At 34.2% G+C, this 22,663-nt stretch overlaps 1 protein-coding gene across 5 annotated transcripts; it reads right to left on the bottom strand.

Moving 5' to 3' along the window:
* Window positions 1–879: 879 nt before the first annotated feature.
* Window positions 880–22,603, bottom strand: LOC131929573 (histone acetyltransferase p300). Of its 5 annotated transcripts, XM_059285842.1 has the most exons (27): window positions 22,503–22,602; window positions 22,077–22,179; window positions 20,384–21,072; window positions 19,711–19,936; window positions 18,978–19,265; window positions 18,592–18,871; window positions 17,824–17,941; window positions 17,558–17,705; window positions 17,308–17,450; window positions 16,967–17,176; window positions 15,906–16,169; window positions 15,318–15,774; window positions 14,760–14,878; window positions 14,158–14,328; window positions 13,911–14,068; window positions 13,698–13,778; window positions 12,860–12,922; window positions 12,378–12,467; window positions 12,151–12,228; window positions 11,920–11,987; window positions 11,690–11,837; window positions 11,454–11,594; window positions 11,066–11,345; window positions 6,483–6,683; window positions 6,149–6,328; window positions 5,697–5,978; window positions 880–5,252 (listed from the first exon to the last, which is right to left on the bottom strand). In XM_059285842.1, exons 2-27 carry the CDS (start codon window positions 22,159–22,161, stop codon window positions 3,408–3,410), a joined length of 6,813 nt encoding a protein of 2,270 aa, XP_059141825.1. In that variant the 5' UTR covers window positions 22,162–22,179; window positions 22,503–22,602; the 3' UTR covers window positions 880–3,407. The 5 variants fall into 5 exon arrangements, with proteins under 5 accessions (XP_059141825.1, XP_059141824.1, XP_059141827.1 ...); XM_059285841.1 differs by having other exon boundaries at window positions 22,077–22,603; XM_059285844.1 differs by having other exon boundaries at window positions 6,149–6,310; window positions 22,077–22,602.
* Window positions 22,604–22,663: the final 60 nt, after the last annotated feature.

Below are 22,663 nucleotides of genomic sequence, written 5' to 3'. Positions count from 1 at the left end.
TCCCCCCCCCCCCCTTCCCCGAATGAAACGATTTTTATTGAAAATATATACTTGTACCAGTGCCCGCCGCCTTCCCCTGAGAGAAGTTTGAAAGAAACACCGCACAAGAATGAAGTCTTTTCTTGTCTGCTCTAAAACATCGTATATATACTTCCAACTTTATCTGCCAATTCATCTTCTTTTAAAGCTAACTCAATGAAATTTCAGTTAAAATTAAACAGACATTAGAACATACTCATGCTTATTTTTTTTTTGTCAAATGATATTAATTTCCAGCTTTCACACAGGTTAACAAATTCGATTTTTAAACTTTTGTGCAAGGCTTTTGTATGCAACAAATACACTATGATTGCAAGGCAGGAGTCTATGACAGTGCAAATAAGGAGGAAGTGGCGCTGGGTGGGACACACGGCAAAGGGCTCACCAAAATGTGACACGCCTGTCGCTTGAGTGGAACTCCCAGGAGAAGCAGAAGAGAGGGTGCCCAAGACAGACCTGGAGGCGGAGTCTTCTTTCTTGAAGAAATGAAGCCAACAGGGATGTCTTGGGAGATTGCAAAATTAATAGCTGGGGATCGGACGAAATGGAAGAAAAAGGTGGAGGCCCTATGTTCCATACGGAGCAACGAGGACTGTCAAGTAAGCCAATACACTAAGATCACTTTTCTATGTTGGGGATCACTAAACCAATCCAATTAAGGGATACATGATTGGAGCTTTGTAATGATTGTCAACCAAATGGGTATAATACCAAATAAAGAAAAGTTACTAATCTTATTCATGGAAAGCTATTGCCAAACTAAGCCATGGTAGAAACTTACACTACACATGCACAAAGAACACATTTCCAAATAAAAAAATAATATGACAACTCCACTGGGAGAAAATGTTCTGACAAGGTTTATTATATACAGCATAAATGAAATAAAGAATCAACTCTGGTATCGCAGTAAGAATATGAATCATTGCCAGGCAGTCGTCAACAAGCATACAAAAAAAACTTTCACACAATCTGTACAGTTCCACTTTCACACTTTACAAACCACCCAGCCTAGTTTGAAAAATGCTGTTTTATTGGTATAAAAAATTATGAACATTCTTTACACTTTTGACACCAAAGTCACACATTGATAAAATGAATTATGGAGCTAGCAGTAATAAATACTACATGGTGTCATTCATTCACAAAAACAAACAATTCTCTCCCTCCCTCGGCTGGCAGGAGGAAACAAGAAATGTCACTATGTACAGATGTATTTACTGTTGGACTACAGTGATCTCACTGAAAGATAGAATGCAGACTGTTTTGCTGGAAATGATATATTGAAAAGAGCAGAGTGTATTATGCTTAAAATCAAATTATCATTGCACATGCCTTCAACAGGTATAAACTGAAGCAGATCCAGCTTGCTTGTAATAACTGATGCAAAAAGTTAAACTTTCTAACAACAAAAGGAACAAACTGAAGAGACAAAACTGTCTAAACAATGACTAGTCGCCTAATCAAGATTCAATGGTTAACAAAAATGAAGATTACAAAAGAGCATACATTCACAACTCACAGTGATTACAACAGAATAAGTTATGTTTGGTGGGCAATGGCTACACGTTTAAGTAATTACGCTACTACACTACAAAAGTAGTGTGATTAACTATTTAAGTTTGGAAGAAACTATGAGCAGATTGAAAAAAGAAAACCAAAAAAAAACTCATTTTTTTTCTACAACCATCTTAAGTTTGTTTAACTTCTAAGCAGAGTAAGGCACGAAACATTGCTGCATTTTAAATATAGGTGTTAAGATTACGAACAGCAAACTCAAGTTTTTGAAGTTGTTAATTCATTTTTCTGACAAAATCTCCTTCAGTTAAAAATATGGAATATTCCAGTACACATACAAAAGATGATGAACCAGGAACTAAACCTCGATTAGAGACATGTTTAAAGGATATTTTGCTGTTGTAATTATTTTTGAAAAAAATAATCGTTGTATTGAAAATAATTAGTTAAAAATTTGAACAGCTTGCTTCTAGCTTTTGCTCTGAATATTTGATATGTTTAGACAGCCCAGCACAAGTTTCAACTACAAAGTTATGTTACCACATTTCAGTCAGCTTCTGAATGGAGTAAGCTAATTATTAGAAGCAAGTTATGAAAATCTTCACATGTACCTAAAAAACTGAATTTTAAAAAATACCTTGTAAATATAGAAATTAAAATGAAGCATTACGTGTTTAAAATTACCAAGTCAACAAATACTAGGAAATTTGAAAATAATTTACAAAGAGATCATTATTGTACAAGCATTTTGTACTCACATTTTACCAATGTTAGGAAATAGATTTTGCATAGAAAATAGTTATGTCAAAATGGCTCCTTTCTTCATATACAAATACAATTACCTCCATATTGTGGTCATTGCTGTCTATACCAGTGTTGCTTTGTCTAAATTACAGTTGAATGGGGGAGTAAAACTATAATTTAACATCACAACAATCCAGTTTGTCAAAAATGTATATATTTGATGCCTGAGTGGAAATTTATACTATGACAAGTTATTAAGTAATGAGGAAGCTTGCAAAGTGAACACTGTTTAGAATACTGTGTCCAGCAAGTTTCAAACACTTTTTTACACCCATATTTACAAACTATAAAAGAAATCTATTTTCTAACCAATCACTGGTTTATTTCATTTTACATTGAAAAGTAAAATAGTGTAGCAAACTGAAGTGATAAAAATTTAATGGCAGTGTGTAGAAATCTGAAGAAATACTTCTGTAGTTCTAGAATTATACAAAAATGTACAATGTTTTTAAATACATTTTGAAACACTTATGAAGGAACTTCACCAGATATTATGTAAGTGCCACCTGTAGCCATGCAAACGTTCAAGCTCAGGCCAGCCGAGGGCTAACAATTACTGCATCAAACAATGTTTTTATACTCCGTATGAATAATCACAGAAAAACCCATCTCTGTAAAGTTTACAATATTTGGTAAGATCTGTTTCAAATAGCTGTTAGCAATGTTTTTATGACAAAAAAAGTAAAATGAAGTTTTTAAAAAAAAGGAGGGCATAAATTAGCATATGTAATAATGGTATGTTTCTAAGTCATAACTGTACATAGAAATTTATGTATTTACAAACAAAATGGTTTTAAATTTCAAATCAAGTTGGTTTTTTTTTAAACTTTCTGATCTCATAAAATTTACAGCAACACTAATGTCAGCCAACAAATACATAATTGATGATTTTTTTGTAAAAAATATAAAACAACTCTGAATGGAAACAACATCGATCACATTTGTTCAAAGAAAAGATCATTTTTTTGTACATGAAACAAATACAAAAATGTTCTTTTGATAAGTTAACTGATGGATATTCACACTAAAATAAGGGAGAAAAAGCACTAAATTTGGTTCACATAATGAGCTAATTGGTCCTGAGGTGTAAGTGGTGCCACCTCATTGTCTTGTTGCCCCATATTCACATCTGAACTTGTCATCTGTGACATGGAATTATGAGTTTGTAAAGAAGAAAGCATAACATGATCATTGGTCATTTGTGAGGTATCCTGCCCAACACCCATTCCATGAAGAGGTGACTGGTTATTGACCATATTGTGATGAGGGGACTGATGATGAGGGCGAGGAGAAGAGTTGGGTAACCTTGGGGAGGCAGAAGCTGATGACTGAGGAGAGGAAAGAACTGTTTGTGGGAGACCAGCAGCACTGGCAGGAGGGGAGCGTACTTGCTGGAGCATTTGTTGGGGTGAAGGATTTGCTTGCTGAGACAGCATGTACTGAGGACTCATGGGTTGCCCACCAGCCATCTGCTGCTTCAGTTGGGCTTGGTGATGCATCATGTGTTGTTGCTGGAACTGATGCATGTGTCCTGTGTCATTTTGAAATGATTGTTGGAAGCTCATTCTAGGTCGTTGAACAAATGGTTGCTGAGGCTGAGCAAACTGATTAATTTGAGATGTTTGTTGCTGTTGTTGTTGTTGTAGTTGATGACGATACTGCTGTTGTTGCATTAGATTCATTTGAGTGCGCATTTGCTGCTGCTGTTGTTGCATCTGGCCAGTAACTTGTTGTGGCATAGGTTGACCCATGTTAGGCATACCATGCATTTGTTGGGTTTGTTGTTGCTGCTGCTGCTGCTGTTGTTGTTGCTGCTGCTGCTGTTGTTGTTGTTGAACTTTTTGGTTTTTGAGTTTAAGGACTTGGGCCATCAGTTGAGGATTCTTTTTTAATACTGCCACCCATTCAGCTTGGGAAAAGTTTTGGTTCTTAAAAGCTTGTAACATGTTATGAACAGCTGGTGTAATAGATCCACCAACCCCTGCACCAGCTGGGCCGGGTGCTGCGTTAGCTCCACTGGGTACCATGGTCGGAACAGCAGCTTGTTGAGGTGGCAGCTGTGGCTGTGGAAGAGGCATGCCAGTAGGTCTAACACCAGGATTTAGACCTGGCCTCACCTGTGGTTGCTGGTAAGGTGGAGGCCATGCCTGTCTCTGAGCAACACTGATTGGTTTGCCACCTACATTAGGCACAATTGGAGGAGGTTGGGGTCTTACAGGCTGTTGCATGGAAGGTTTACCAATAGAACTTATTCCGGTTACAGCAGAACTTTGCCTCTGTGCTTCTGCTTGAACTTGAGCTTCTTGGGCAGCAATTATGGCAGCTCTTGGAGGGCCGCCAGGTGCTTTTCCAACACTTCCTCCAGGGTAGGATGTTGATGCAGATGGTTGGGGTGAAGTATCTTGCGGTAGCACACTGGGTGGTCCATTGCTAGAGCTGGTATTTGTATTTCCTGTCATTATAGCAACTCTTCGCCTAAGCATTTGTGCCTGGTGAAGATTAGTGAGAAGTTGTTTCTGGCGTAGTTTGTGCTTGAGTTGTGGACAGAATGGCACAGGACACTTGGCTTCAGTACAGTGTTTGGCATGATAACAGCACAGAGCTATCAGCTGCTTACAAATTGGACAACCATTGTTTGTTTTGCGTCTGCAACTCATAGTATGGGAAACAACACGTTTCATTTTGATACAAGAATTGATACGGCAATTTGCATTCTTGCACTGACAGGCATGCACCAAAGAAGTGATGCACCGCTGGATTGATTTTCTACGAGATTCTTGGGGATTTTCTTCTTTATCTGTACTTGCGATTTCATCAAGTCCCAAACCAAGTTTTGTCATTTCATGATTATGGCTTTCTTTCTTGTAGCAGGGAATACAAAGATCAAAATCCTGAAAATGTAAAATTGCAGAGTTAATTATTTACACATGTCTAGTGGTGTGTTTGTGTGATGATGGCCGATCTATCATATTTTCATGAATACAATAACTTGACAATTTGCTACATTTTTTCATGGGTTATTCTGTATTTTTAAAAGTTGAATAAAGAAAGCAGAATAAACATGACTCCCAAGTTTGGACAAGGAGCAAAAAACACTGTCCAAACCCAAGAAAGAAAACATTGAAGAAAGGAGTGAATAAGATTTCTAGCTATTGTACATGAACCCACTGATCTTTGGAGCTACTCTCTATTGTTCATAAGCTATCAAGGTGAACTCTACTTCACTTGTCCCATTAACCATCAGGTTTGAAAGGGAACCTAACTTTTACAATGATTTTAATATTCATTAAACTCTGCTGCAGTATTCAAGGGTAAATAAATTCAAATGTACTTACATCACAAGTATTACAGTGGTAGCGAGTCTCAACAGCTGCTTTACAACTGTTACAAGTATAGACAAAAGCATCTTTTCCTTGATTGTGTAACTCGTACAAAAGAGCTACAGATGAGAGTTTAGCTCTTCTTAGGGAGGAAAATTCATAATGCTTTTCTCTTGCAGTGGTAAGAAAAGCATCACGACCGTCCATCAAATCACAACTCATAGCTGGATCTGGCTCTGTGATTGGTGGTAGTGAAGCAGCTATTTGCTGGTTGTGCAAGCGAATCACAAAAAATACCTGAAACACACAAGAGGTACATGGAATACTAAAAAGTGTTGACACAAAAAAAGTACTTGAAAGGAGAATAAAAATAATCTTTAACTTTTAAACCCCTTTTGGTTGGCCAATCTACAGAAAAGTAACCAATTTTTTTCTTTAAATATTAAGCGAGCAACAAATATGTTTACCTCTTTATGTTTCTCCATATGGTTGTAGAGCTTAGCTGTCAAATCATTTGTACCCTGTGGTAGATTTGTTTTACGATTGTTTTTCCTAGCTCCACCCTTACTCTTGTTTGCTTTTTTGCTTCTTTGGCCTTTCTTTTCGCCTTTCTTTTTTCCAGAGACATCCTGTATATTTGTTTGACACTGTTGTAATTTTGAATTCAAGCAAAAAGCTAGCACATTAATTATATGAAGCAGTTTATTATTATATTAGCATTTAAATATCATACTTTATATATTTTATATACTTTTTAAAATTAAAAAAAGAGGCTTTGAAAAAGATTATATATTTATGTACCATATCATTCGTCTCTTCAACTTGAGCTTCTTGAGCTTCTGCTTCAGCTGCCTCTGCTTCTTCTCTCTTTCTTTTCTCTTCTTCTTCTTGATCCAGTTCTTTTATACTATCTTCAATTACATTTGGCCAAAAGTCTCCTTCAAAGTAAGCCATATCTTTAGCTGTGCTTAAACCGCTATCAATGGCATCTTTAAAGATGTCCTAAAGAAAAATGCACATGTAATAAATACATAGAAATGAAGAAGAAAACTAAATGTAAAAGGAAGTTGGTAGCAACTTTTACCTAGGCTTTATGAGTGAACATTTTCCAATCTGTAATTTGAGAATGCTCTACCCAGGAATAACAAGATTTAAGAAGAACTAAATTCCCTCGTATTTTAACATTTTCCACTTTTTCCAATGACAAAGTATACAATCTTTCCTTTGTTAAATTATGTTTACATTGTTTATAGCAGAAATGTGACAACATAAAATGGTTTTGAATTAGCCTCATTATGGCTTAGTAAAACTGACTTTAAAAAGTTCTATTATACTAAAATAGAAAAGAGCAATTTTTATCTAATTTTCTCTCCTGAACATATTTTATTTATGAACCCAATCAATAAGTCTCAAAATTATTTGAAGGTCAATTAAATATTTATAAAAATAATGTTACAATGTTATTAAAATAAATATGGTTAAAAAATCTATTTTGTTTTTGTTGGACTTTAAGATCTCATGAGTTTTTAGTATTTTTGGTAACTGAAAATTTAAAACAAAAAAGCCAAAAACAATTAGATTTACATTTTGTTACTGAAAATGTACATATAAATTTTGTTACTAAAAATGTACATAACCATGGCATAACTAGGCCATATGGTTTTAAAAAATTTAAAATTTTAATGTTTAAGATTTGAGTTCGAATTACTAGATAAGTTGGGTTTGCAAAAGTTCAGAAAAGTTATAACAGATATTGTTATGTGGCTTTTGATGCCCTCTGTGCAAGTGTCTCATTTTTTAGACCACTAAATTTGACACAGGTATAGGAATAGTTAACACAAAATGTATTAATTGTTAAACACACTTGTGTCTAAGTTATAGAAATACAATTCTAACCTAAAAAGCAAAAATTCAGACATCTGATGTTAGCCAGGTAATTTTAAAATGGTACACATACTTATTACCCCTAAGGGGCAATACAACTGACTCAGCCCCCACCTGTTTCTAACCAACCATAAAACTTCTAATCTCTTTGTAAGTAACAGGGATAACTATTCTTAGATTGCAGCCAATCCAAGGTGGTATGTTATGTAATTTATTACCACCATGGTCCAGCAGGGAAGTGATCAGACACATTAATACCACTGCTCTCCCCTCACAATTTCTCACCCCCATGATATCCAGCCACCACCTGTATCTAATCCACCATAAAACTTCATCTCTTTGTAGGTAACATGGACTTAGTCCTTAGATCTCAGCCAACCAGAGATAGCATCTCTTATGTAATGTATGGCCCTTAGGGTCCAGTAAGGAGAACAAAGGGGAAATCAGTACCAATGCTCTCCCCTCAATATTTCTCACCTCCATGTCATGTTATGTAATGTATAGCACACATGGCTTATGTGGGGAAAGTATCAAGGCAGAATAGCTAGTACCTCCCCATTTACATCCAAGAATTTTAACTCTGGACAGCTACACACCAGATATCATATACTAATATGCCTAATGTAAACTACTTGACTGTAGGCCCTATGTAGACCTGCAATTGTATTTATTGTGGAGGGGTCCAATGGGGCCTAGTAATAACTGGTATCATTTAATTTAATGAGTGTACACAGCATTAACTAGTTTGGGGTTAGAAATTAATTATTTTATTGTGGAGTTAAACTAAACTAGGAGATAATACTTAATGCCCTGTGGCCTGGCTACATTTGCCCCAAATGCTGATTTTGGGGGTATGGCTATAAATGCTAAATTCAACCAATTTAAAGTAAATTTAATAGCCTTTATTATATTTTTATATTGTGTAAGATATGTTCAAATAATTTTATATCAATTTCAATATTAGAAAATATTTGGATTAGTAAAAAATCTTTAAAAATGTACAGGTGCTAAAAAGTGTGGCTCTTAGTGCCCTTCTTTACCCTATAAAATAATATCAATTTTACACAATTCATTTTAAACAATCTAGAAAGAATTACCAAGATTATAACACAAGTCAAGGCCACACAAAAAATGTATGTAGACAAAGGAAAATGTAGATGTTTTTGAGATGTTACTAAAATGGTCCATTATCTAAATGATTAACCATTATCTTGAATGTTTAAGAATTTTGTTCCTTCAAAGGTGGCATTTCAGGGTTAAAATTTAAAAAAAAAAGCACTTGGAAAAACGCAACTTTTTAAACACTAAAGAATGCAAAGCAGTCTGCTTTCGTCATTTTAACAAATGGGCTGATTGATGAGTCTAGATTATGGCAATGTTGTACTTCTCAGATGTACCAATGTGTACCTCTGGAGACACTCTAAAATAGCTCAGCATCAAAATTAACAATACAAAGACTTGCATTATTAACCTGTGGTAGGCATGGACTCTTTAGAAGAAGACAGCCCTTTAGTGTGCTATATATGGAAATCAGCATTAGTATACTGAAAAGTATGTCTCTGTAAGTTTGGAAAACTACAAACGTAATAGCAATGAAATTGGAAGCTTGTGCCAAATATTAAAAATCTTTCCAAATATGGTCTCAAGGAGTTAAGAACACTCATCCAACCATTAAAAGTAGTCATCAGGTATAGAAGATGGAGATGGTAACGTCATGTGCTCAGAAAGAGAATACAATTACCAAATGAGAGGCCTTATTTTTCAACAGGCAGAGGTTATAGCTAGGAGACAGGAAAAAATGGTAAATATGATGAATTGGTGTTAGAGTTGATTTACAATTTTAGCAATAGTACAGATGATCACTACTAGTAGGGTGTCGCCTAAGATTTTAAACTTCATTAATTTGTCTTGATGACTTTAAAAATTAAAAACTAGACTTATTTACCTTTAATTTGATACCAATTTTATTTATCCGATTTGATCGGTAGCCTAGAAAATGATTTGTGAAAAAACGCGTTTGTTTTTAAATGGCTACGAAGATAAGACTGATTTTTCAGTGATACAGTGGGTTAATTTTTTAAGGAGTGTTTTTGTGACACAATTAATCGTTCACTGTCGTTCAGAAGAAATATGTCGTCTGCTAGATTTCTTCCCATTCAAATACACGGCGGGCAAAATGGGCGGGCTTGGCTAGCTGTTGTCTTGATCAAGTTATTTTTTAAAGCTTTTATTTTTCCCTGCATAATTTTTAAAACGTTAATGACATTAGTTTAATAGAAAGCAAGTTGTAATTTTTCTATAGTTTAGAATATATTTTCAGTATGTTTAGAACAATATTAAATAATGCAATTCACGGTTTTCTTACTTTTATTATGTTCTGCTCGATATTCTCAGGGATTACACAATTTTTTTTTACAAATGGCAAGTAAGCATCAAACACTAATCATCCATTGTTAAAGCTAGACTGGTATTGTTGAATAGCAAGCAAAAAGAACGATTCTAAGTATAAATTTCTGAAATGACCATGAAACATTGTTAAAAAAAAACCGAATCAGTGTCGGGCAGCCATCATTACCATGATGACGGTAAAAAAAAGTAGGTCAAGTGACAACCTTCTACCAGGCATAAAAATTACAGTAGGATGCAAAACTGAGCTTCTAAGAGTATATTTTTTCTATTTAATTCACATTCCCTAAGTTTTACTTTATTTCGATCTATATCCTAATGTAACCATTACAGATTATTAAAATACAGGGTTAAACAGAAATAGTAAAACAACTGTTAGTTCTCATCTCTAGGCCTAACTATATAAAAGCAGAGGTAAACAATGATCGTAGTGTTATTTCGGCCTATGGTTGAGGAAATAAGTGCTTATATTCTCCCATCCTGTTGAGGTTATCTATATATATATATATATATATATATATATATATATTCTGACGGTTGAGAGATAATAAGCCGTGTGTTTATTCCTCAACAGGATCTTTTTCTCTACAGTTGGAAGAAATGGTCTGAGAAAATGCTAAAGCACTTCTACATAAATGTGGATCTACAAGTCAAAAATTACTTATTTCATTCATAAAGTTAAAATTCTTGATATTTGCTCAGATAAAAATTAATTATTATATTCTTAGACTGTTCCTAGCCCTACCCCAACACTAATCCCTACCCAAAGCCTAAAATGTTTTTAATCAATAATGCCATTTCAACAAATTTTAAAAAAAGCACTGTAATTTTAATAGGTTCAAAACCCAAAACCTTCTGGATAGCCACAACGGCACCTCCAACAATAACACTTTATAACATAAGTATAGGCTATGAGAAAATCAGATTCTGACAAAGTTCATGAATTCACTGAGGTCATTAAAAATTTCCCTCCTACTTTTGTATTCCTGAGATTGAGGTACCCCGTGAAGAGTTTTGTTTCTTAGCTGTTTAAATGTGGTCAAATATTTCTTTAAAATATATAGATATATATAAAATAAGTCAATAAAACTTACCTTGTAATCAACAACAACACGATCAATGATTGCCTTATCCAACATTTTCTTATACCAGTCTTGCAATCTTTTAGGCTTTGGTATTTTTTGCTCTGGAGGGTGACAATGAAAAATGTAATCATCTCCTTCACTGGGTGGACAAGCCCAAATATGTGCTGTTGTATATCCTAATTGTTTAGCATAGTCAAGGTAACCAATCAACAGTTCATGATAAACAGCTGTTCTAAGGTGTCGTGGCCGGAAGAAATGAACACTATCCAGGTAAGAGATGTAAACTCGTCTGAAAAAGATATTTTGATTTTTGAAAATTGAAATAAACTGTTTTAAATCTTCTAGCTAAATCTGACAATTTTACCAATCTGGATAAAAAAATATCACATTCACAAACCTGGTATTTGGCATAGGACATGATGATCCATATTCTTGTACATGCATTCCAAAGAAACATACATCTACTCCATCAATTTCTTCAAAAGCGAACATAGCTTTGGCGCGATATGGATATGATTCTGGAATTTCATCCCCAAACCTGTTCACAAAAAAAAACCATTGTAAATTGGTAAACACATACAAAAACAACTGCTTTTACAAAAACATGTAACTTTAGCTAAAGACTACCCATACCTCTTTTTCATTAATGGCTTCACTTCTGTTACTTTGTCATAACTTGAAAGAACACGAATAGTTACTTCTCCAGCTTGAGTGTCCTTTTTCCTTAAAAAGTTGTTAATCCTATTCTCAAGATATGTACCCAATTTTGTAGTTGGCAATTCTGAAAAAAATTTAGTTAAAAGATTTTAATTATGAAGAATTCAAAGGAAAACCATACTTATAAGTGTTGGGGTAGTACTTACTTTTTGCAGTAAATTTATTTTCTTTACGTTTAGTTCCTTTAGCTTTGTGACACGCATCACACGTCCATCTACAAAAAATAATATTCAAATGAATAAAGAATTTTTTTTAAACTTTAATAATTTGATTACATAGAGAAAAAAAATATTTTCAGGACACTCCTAGCAGAATATCAGTTATAAACTCGATAGTATTTTGTACAAAACAAATATTCACAGATAATTTAAACATACCCTTCTCGCCATATTGATTCAAACCATAATGCACATATCTGGTGCCACCTCCTACCACACTCCAAACAGTCAACAAATCTGTAAAATATTTATTAGTTAAATTATGGACCGAAAAGAAGTTATTTATTTAAGTAAAGCAATCAACAATTAAGTAGTTCAACTTTAGTATTTGAATATGTACTACCAATACCTTAAATTTAGACACCAATAGTTCCACAATTACTTACGGCTCATAGTCTAACTGGTCATTTTTCACTTTCTCAAATTGGTCCTTACGGATTTTCCTGTAAAGAGAAAAAACGTCTTTTCGCATTTTCCTGTAGAAGATAAAGAGGTATGATCAATTCTGTCCTCTGGATGCACTGAAAAGTAAGACAAACTTGCCCCTTCATTGGGATTAGTGAGCATTAAGGATAATAAAAGAACATAGCAAGAAAGGTCAGAATATCCAAACCACTTTTAATCACCTTTGTCAAATCTAAGCACGTTATTTTAAATTTAAAGCAAACTGTTAGCAATGGATCTGTCTAAAACTCATTTATGGGTTGTGTCCATCAGACAGAAACAAAAAACATTGACTATGATGCAGTAAAAGTGACAGTGAACATGACCTTTAGATTGTAAGCTACAATTACATAAAGAATAATTATTACATCTATAAATTAAATTATTTATAATTACAACAGCTTTCAACATAAAAACAACTCGCCTTTCTTTGTTGGTGCTCTGACACGTCATTTTTAAGAAGTTTGTTAGCGTGTCTCCATCAGTTCTAAAACAAGGGATGCAAATCTCAAAAGTTAAAGCATAGATTAAACCCACTAAAAGTGACTGAATAGTCAAAGAGCGATGTAGGAACAAATTTAAATATCCAAATTTGCAATTGAAATTGCAACTAAAAAACCTCTAATACATTACTTGTGAGGATAGTTATGTTGCACACATATTTCTACCTATTAAGAACATGACTGAAAGCCATTAACAAATGTTTGCTGTCCATTGGGTTGCTGACAACAATTTTCCAGGTAAAAATCACTATGAATATCACTCTCAAGTAGCATACATCAACTAGACATTGTTTCAATCACTTTTTTCTGGGGTACAAAATATTAACTAAGCTAAATGTTATTAGGCTTACTTAATTAAAGAGCTATGAATTATTAATTAATAAATATATATATACAAGTCTGGACACTTTCAAGTACTATAAGACATGCTCTGTTTTAAAAAATAAAAAATCATTTTAATGCAAATTTTCAAACTTTATTAATCAGCTGTCAAGCAGTGCAGATAATGAAAAATTGTCACGCTGCCACTGATTTAACAAATGAAAATAAAAAGTGCATTATTTCAACCAAAAAAGTATTATACTTTAAAAGAAAATTGTATGAAAACAAATGTAAACTGGAAATTACTTTTTGATTTGAAAAAATCAGGTATATAAAAAAATAATTCCCAGCCTTATCACTCTTAAAAATTGAAAACAAAAAATCATGTGGTATATTAATTTTCTCTTAGGTTTTTTGAAATAAACATTCACAACTTACGCTGCTGGTTGGGATGGATCTTCAGTTAATTCCACCTCCTCTGTTTGGATTTCATTGAAACATTTTTCACAGTAGACATATCTAGAATAAAACGGTCATTTAACATCAAAAGTTGAATATGTGTGTAAATTTATAGGGCATCGACCCTTTTTAGGGAGAAGTATATAAAAACTTAATTTCTTATGTATGTTTAGCACTTAACAAGTAATTTACCTATTTTGGTAACTATAGTACATTGAGTCTCTGGGGATTGTACAAAGCTGCTTGCCATAGCAACATAACACTTGTGGACAGAATACATATTTACGGCCACAACAATAGCCTAATGACTGCATTACACTATCTATTTCAGCTTCGAACACTTCAGACAACTGAAAAGAAAAAAAAAAGAAATTATTATATCTTAAATCACACGAAAATGTATTACTCAAGGCAGATGTATTTATAAAAATATATATACCTTGGATGCATATTTGTAGACCCTTGACGTTTTTCTGTTATAAAGCCATGCATTATCAAACATGAGCCATACATCATCAACATATTCCCATGGGTCTTTATACATCCCTGAATCTAACTTTCTTCTGATGGTTGATAAATCCATAGGTTTTTTAACAATTTCAAAGTAGTCCTGTGAAAAGCAAAACATTTATAACCATATAAAAATAAGAAACATTCAGTTTTATTTCTAATTGTCATTTAAAAAGAACATCCAGTGTTATCGTTAACCAAAGTTGTTATTTTTAAATTCCCTTACTGAATTTGAACCATATTTTATTTTAAATGACATCAGCCCTGGATACTCTAAAAAAATGTTTTAATTATTTTAAAATCTTTTATTGCTATGACCAAAAAACTGGTTGTGTATTTTGTACTACTTTTGTAAAGCGAGGGCTGAAGCAATTTAAAATTAATATTATCAGCATTTTCATTTCCCAAAAATTAAAAGCACAATACATGAAATAGAATTTTTATGAAGTGAATTATTTGATTATTGATCACACACACTTTTCAAACATATTTTGTTAATGGAAGTAAAATTGTTGAGAATAGAGTACTCACTGGAATATGTAGAATAACTGGATCAACAGGCTGCCTAAAAGGTAGAGATTCTGGGTCTTGCTTGACTAATTTTTCCAAGGTTGGCATTAGAGCTTGTCGCAACTCATCAGGGTTAAATACTGATGAAGGTGTACAACAATTTACAAATGTATTACACAACTACATATTTTTTATAATAAAAATGCAAAATAAAGCAACTCGAAAAGGAGTACTTGTCTAAGACATAAGTTTCTAAGTGAAGCAAATCACTATAAACTTGTTTATTTCCCTTGAGTTAGGTACCCATTAGATCTGGGTGGACGAGGGAGGTCCAAAGGGCTATAATTTGTAACTGAGCTGCTGACTTGCATAAAGTGTAATGGATTCAACAATACTGTCACATAAGACAAAAACCTCACAAAAGTGTTGTTTTTTTAAATTAAAATACTGTTGTCTTACAAACAGCATGTGTATTTCCATATCACACAATTCATGGTTTTACAAGCAATGCATTATTAAAAAGCTCTTGGATTGGTTTAACAAATACTTGTAAAAACAAAATGCAAAAGTAACCAATACCTTTTTTGCATCTTGGTTTAGGAGTTCCTGCAGATGTATTGTTTGATGAATCTCCAACAGAGAGAGGTTTGTCTTCACTTGCTTGTGAATTTTCATCCATATTATCCAACTTAGGACTGGATGTATCATTTTCATCTTTCACTGACTGAATGTCTGGTTTGCAATCAGCTTCAGACTTAACCTCCATTTTTTCTTCTTTAATGTCATTTTCTGATTTAATATCTGCTGAAGGTTCAGTTTTTACTTCGGTCTTTGGCGTTGTTGAATTAAGCATGGAAGACACAGTTGCCGAGGAAGTGATTTGTGGTAAAATTGGTGGAGTTATAGTTAGGGACATGGTTGAAGGAGATGCAGCTGATAACAGACTAGAAAGATTGTGATTGTTTTCTGATAAATTGGAATCTTTCACCACAGAATCGGGTTTGTTAATATCATCTGTTAGTTGTGAACGATCATTCTGTGGATAAACAACCAATTTCATCTGTCATACTCAACCGCTTTAAAATTAATGCAGCTTTTGGGTGATAAATTACACTGAGCATTATGTAATATAAATTAAAAAATGAATGTTGTATACAAAATACTTACATTTATATCTTTTGATGACACTTGGCCATTTTGTTGAGGTGGCCGAGCTATGGAAATATGTTGTGACTGGTTCATGTTCGTGGAAGCAACAGGTCCTGCTAACTGTGCAAGAAGATTCTGTTGCGAGCTTGTAACATGTACATTATTTGTTCCAATACTGTCTAAAGCACTGCCCACAGTAGATGGAACATTACCTAGCCGCTGGTTTCCACCCATTATATTATCAGCCAAGGATGTGTTCATGTGATTTTGAACAATGGATTGCTGTTGGAAATATAAATGTGTGTATGTAAATATTTGAGAAGAAATAACAGCTTAACAGAGAAATTACGAGAAAAACAAATTAACATATCTGGAAAGCAGAGTCAACAAAGATGTGAAGCAGATGAAGACATAGTAAGTCTAACAGCAAAATGTGCCTCCCAGTATAAAATTCCACAGCCCTGTCCGTCCAGAGCCAGGTAAGAATTTACAACACAAAAATTGAGACAGTACTGCTATATGGCTCAGACACCTAAGGTTTACAAGTCCAACAACAGGCTACAGTCCTTCACATCACAAAGTGCAATGTATCCTCAAAATAAGACGGTGAAAAAAATCTCCAACACTCATCTGTGGCAAAGTATTTAATTAGCAGCCCATTGAATTAAACCAGCCAGGGAAATGGACAGAAGATGCCCTGGGGAGCACCACAAAACAAGTGTTCAACTGGAACCCAGAAGATACAAGAAAAATGAGCCGACCTAGAAAATCCTGGAGGACCTTTGAAAAGAGATGCTCAAAATCAAGTACATTAAAGAAAAGTAACTGCAGGGAAAGTCAAGGGAGACATACAGTGGGGAAGCACCTGGTAGAGGCAGGACTGCCAGGAAAATTGCCAGTGACAAAACTTTCAGTGGAACCCCATGTCTAGGGAACAAAAAGGAAAAAGAGTATGAACTGCAGCTTTTTATTCCCAGGACTAAGACTATTTTTAAAAATTTCTAAATAATTTAACACAAATTTTAAAATATTTTTTTAAAATAATCATTAGCGGCATTTTATAGAATAAAAAAGATTACCTGAGACTGGACAACTTGCTGTGAGTTGAGCTGCTGGTGTAATAACTGTTGAGGTGATGGGTGTGTGGATGACACTGGAGGCGGACCAGCTATTAAAAGTCTATTTGTATTTTGAGGTTGACGACTTTTGACCAGCGCATCAAATTGCTGCTGGGATTCAGCTAATGCAGCATTCTGTGTCATTGGAATTGAGGTGGTTACACCTGGATTCTAAATATTAATAATTTGATAGGAATAAGTAGATATTAAAGTTTGTTCAAAAGTTGGAATGCAAACTTTTAAAGAGTTAAAAGGCAAATATTTTTAATGATTACAAAATAATAGACCCTTATATAACTAACCTGGCCAAGTGGAGGTGGTGTAGATCGCATATTCTGGTTCCACTTCATTTGCATTGGCATTCCTTGGTTTGGTGGTTGAGGTTGTTGCATACTATTCATATCATTAAATAAGCTATTTGTAAGCTGAGAGTTGTTGGGACCATCTAAACAAAAAATACAAAACAGCATAAAAACGACTGCAGGTGACTTCAAGATAAATTAAATGTGTTAAAATTCTGAGCATCATGTTAATAATAAAACAATTACTTACTTTGTAGACCAGGTCTAATTTGTCCTGGCATACCAGGAACAGCAGCATTTGGGGCATTCTGTACTCCTCGCATTCTCTGGATCCTCTTTTCTTCTAGCTCTTTCTGAATCTTGTATATTTTCTCAGCCAAAAGATGGTAATATTCCCCCTGAGAACATGTGATTTTCAACTTTACATCTTACACCATATTATGGTAATTTCTAAATTATTAACCTATTGTGTATAAATAAGTAACTTGATGACTCATAAAAATATAAACAGCTTACCCTATTATTTGCAGTTTCATACATATCACCTTCTACTTTCCTTGCATAAGCAACAAGATTTTTCATTCTGCTGTCTCTTAATGCAGCTGGATCTGGTGTTGGAAAGATGGCTTGCACCCTATAAGAAATAAATACCATGCAATCAAACCCAAAAGGAAATATTTTGATAGACAAGAACTGGATAAGCAGGTACAACAGTTTGTGAAAATGTAACTCCCCTAAAAAGTTGCAAATGATTGTGCATCTGAGCTATTTAATGACACCTAACTCAATTCTAAAACATTATAAAAGTGAGGAAAAAACAATCTTTCGACAGGTTTATTTTAACAGCCTATGTGGAGCAGTGGCAAAAGGAAGCATGGTGAAAAAAGTATAGTATACAAAAGAGAAAAGCAGTGACAGCCTTTCTCCTCCACCCTAAACTGAGCACATACCTACACTAACATCTTACTTAAGCTTAAGTCTACGAATTTTCAAGGTTAATCCACTATATAAACCCACTTATTTAATTGCATTATCGTATATTGTCATTTACAAATACACTTCTTACAAAAATAATTATCAAAAACAATTTTAGGGGTTGTAACAGAAGAAAAGCATTTCAATTAATTTTTAAGGAGTAAACTGTTATAAGATATGAGCAATTAAACAAACTAGCAATGTTACTGAACGAAGTAACTTGTATCTTATGGTACAACTGCATTTAATTAATAGAAAATAGGATGAGACAATTTTAAACAATGAAATGTAGAAATTAACGATACTTACAATTTATGAACCAAATGATTTCTTAGATCTTGTGTGACTTGTGCATGCCAATCTTTTCTATTACTAGGAGGTATTGACTTGACAATATCAGGTGCATTTCCCATGGCAGCAGCCTGAGCAGTAGAAGTTGCCAACTGACTTCCACTCTGGGGCTGTATTGGTTGAGGTACCTGAGGAACTGGCATGTTACTTAGCAGGTTACCCATATGACTACTCTGGGTTTGATTTGGGAGAACTTTTGGCACTTGCTGATTTGGCAAAGTAGGTTTGTTCATTTGGCCTGAAAAAGATTATTATTATTAGTTTTATTTTCTTAATCCACCATATTTTATTTTAGCATTTAACATTTACAAAATAGTAAACAATAAAAATAGAAAACATCTTACCATCATTGGGCATGGTATTCATTTGTTGATGTGGATGAGTGAGAGCATTATGAGTTGTTGGTTGATTATACTGAAGACCTAATGATTCAAAAGCTCGTTTCATTGTTGCCTGATCAGTAACACCAGACGGTTGAGAATTGGGTGCAGTCATTGGTGAATTTTGATTAACATTTTGACCAGAAGTGTTACGCTTATCTGCAATCTTTAGCGGTAAGCATACAGGACAATCCGCACGAGTGCAGTTTTTCCAGTGAGTAATTATTTGCCGAGAAGACGCACAATGAGCAACTAAAACAAAAACATTTTAAAAATTGTCAAATAGCTTGAGGCCAAAAGCAATATATATACATATGAGAACAGGGCATTACCCCCCCGGAGTAATTACACCCCCACCCAGTAGGACATTACCCCCCCCCCCCCCCCCCGGAAAGGGTTGGGCTTAAACCAATGTCTAGCGTTAGCTTTGTGTTAAGTTTTAGGCTAAGGTGGATGCTTAGGTTTTGGTCTTTTTCTTAAGGTTAGGATTAAAGTAGTATATAGGTATAAAATTTTAGTTAGAGTTAGGATTCTAACTTGAGAGGGAGGGGGTAATGTCCTGTAGCCATATATATATTAAAATCAAAATATTTAGCAATTTATTCAGTTTAAAAATTAACAGGTGTTAATCAAAAGACAGTTTACTTAGTATGTTTAAAGTCATGTGATTAATGAATAACTAAAAATCTAAAATTACCTTCACAGGATTTTCCTTTATTACAAGTAGTCATATGATTGAGTACATTTTTCATTGTGCGACAATAAGGTAACTTGCAATCTTGATCCCCATTTGCCTGCTCACGTCTTTGACATTTATGAGCATGCAACAAAAGAACCAACTGTTGTTGAATAAGTTTACTTTTATCAGGATCAGCAGATGTCTGTCGGGGACCTGCTGTTCCGCTTCCAGTAGGTTGACCAGGCTATAAAATTTAAAACAGTACCACAAATAAGCAATGTATAAGTATGGATATTAAACTGGATATTAGATCTAAATGTGAAAATCTGTTTATATGCTATTTTTTTTTTTAAAAAAAAAACACTTTTTTTTCAAAGAGAGCAAATACAATTAGTCTATCTGGTGACTCTAGTAGTCAAAAAGGTTTGCGGACTAAAAAGTAAAGATTAGAAATGGGAAGGTATATTCATATCTAATTTGCAATTATACCAAAACAATGCAAGCACATAAGAAAATGAGTAGTAGAATATATAGGTTTGTAAATTTAAAACTAGATACAAAACACATTGCTTTTTAAAAAAAATCAAACGGAAAAAAAACATTTCTCAAATGCATGTAAGTATTGAAATGTACCCTAGTCCAAGAATGTAATAAAAAATAATTTCTCAGCTGCAAAAAAAAAAAAACTTACCCTAACCATCTGTCCTGGATTCTGAGCCATATTCATGTTTGGATGACCAGGAAGACCCTGGTGTCCTTGCATGGTTTGCATTCCTGGATTTGACATCATTCCTGTTTGTGACATTGGTATAGATGCTGAGGGATTAACATTACTTGGCATGTTTCGCATTTGTCCCATGTTCGATGAAAAACTGGAAGGTCCATTCATCATTTGATTTTGCATTTGCTGACCCATGTTTAAACTACCAACACTACCAATCATCTGTTGTGTTCCCATTGGTTTCATACTCATAGTGTTAGTTACACCACCCATCATAACAGCATTGGTACCAATAGTAAACGATGCACTGCTGACCAGATCATTCATTCCTATATGTGATGAAGTGGCAACTTTGTTAGCATTAGCCAAGGTAGGGACTAAATTATTAGTCATAGAATTTTTGCTCATTCCCATATTCATCATCCCACCCATTCCAGGCCCCCTGTTCGCCTGAACACCTCCAACACTGTTGAGTGACATTGCCATGGAGGCCTGGGAATTGGGAGTTGATCTCGATAGCAGCTGAGACAGAGAGCCCCCCATGCCTGTGTCTTGGCTACTTTGAGATTGTTGAACATCATTTGATGTTCCCTGTAGTACATCGAGGTCATCTGGAAGTTCGTTGACTAGACTGTTGAAGTTGAGATTGAAATTGAATTCTGAAAAAAAAAGTATAAACACACTGAAATAAATAAGTACTCCTGTATGTTAATAATGTGTATTTATGTCTTTGCTTTGCCCAAACATAAGTGGATTTAAGAGTTTGTTTCTACTGTTGATACAATTAGGGTGATATGCACATTTTTTTAATCATAAAATATTCCTATTAAAAGGGCTTAATTTTAAATTCAAGTGGTGCAATACCATCTACAGAATTCTGAATATCATCACTTTTATCTTCCTATGTTAAGTGTTCAGAGGGTAGTATAACAAAGCTTGATATGCACTGAATGAAATAAGTACCAATCAAAGTGTTTATGTCTGAATGAGTAGGACTATATGAAAATATTTGAGTGTATTCATTAATGTAGTACTATTGTTATTATAGCATTACATTTTATAACATGTTGAGAAATAGCTGCTGTCTAAAAAATTATTTGTATGACCCAACTCAAAAATATCTAGATCTAGGCCTTAGTATTTTGAAAAATCACATTGGTAGAAATGGACAAACTGTTTTGAACCTAGAATCTATATTATTGTTAGCAAAAAACAAAATGTAAGAGCAAGATTTCAAATTATCTATAAAGTGTTAGTGTAGCTGGGAGGATAGATCTAGAATCCTGGATTCTAGATCAGAAGCATTTCAGCACTTTGGTAACTCTAGCTAACTTCTAAGAAGTGAAGCTTTATTTCAAGTTTGTTTCAATAAAGTTAAGGCATTTACAAATCTCTGCAAGCATTTTTCATTCTTCATTTCACTTCCAAGTCTGCAACTATTAATGAAATGTAATCGTGATTCTACATCAAGGGTCTGGATAACTGCCGAACTAAAAAATAATTTCCAAACTTTGCTAATGTTTTCAAGTCTTATCAGTGCAGAGTTTTCATTTGAGAACTGTAAATCTAGTATCTAGATCTCCCTAATTTGTTACATTGGTGAAAAGATGCACAACTAATATATTAGATGGATTAAAAAATATGAATTTTTAAAAATGCTTACCATTGTTATCACTTGGGGTGTTGAGTGAAGGCGATCCTATTCTGGGTTTCTTGTTGGCCGGAGGGCCATTTTGGTCGTCGGCCATGTTTACATCAACACAGCACTAAAAAGATTTCAATAACCGTATAATATCGTTTCACCCATAGCATTATTGAGTTACACGTTTGGTCGAAATAAAGTCCAAATAAACACTGTCAACCATAATTACAATATATGCAATCAATGAAGAAGTAAGAAATTTATTTTTGCAACATGATGACGGACACCGCCGACTTCACGTCGACCTCCGATCCAATCACCAGCCGATGCCACAAAGCGCCGCGGCAGTGACAATTTCGATGAATCACAATTATTTTATTTTAAAACCACAAAAGTCACCTTTTAACCATTTAAAACTTTAGACAAACACTAAAGGAACAACCTTACCGGTGCCTTTTATCAAATGTTAATTTTAGATAAGAACTAAAACACAAAATTTTCCCAAATTCATCCGTTCACAACCAACAAACATGGCGGCTGTTGATGAAAGTTTCTGGTTTGACAGAGGTGCTTCCGAAATTTCACGGACAACGGGAATAAATTATTTC

This window comes from Physella acuta, unplaced genomic scaffold, assembly GCF_028476545.2.
Source record: "Physella acuta isolate Inbredline_101_S28 unplaced genomic scaffold, ASM2847654v3 ptg001651l, whole genome shotgun sequence".
In the NCBI taxonomy this organism is placed as follows: domain Eukaryota; kingdom Metazoa; phylum Mollusca; class Gastropoda; family Physidae; genus Physella; species Physella acuta.
Note: the sequence above shows the minus strand (reverse complement) of the source record. Positions and strands in the feature narration are given on the sequence as shown.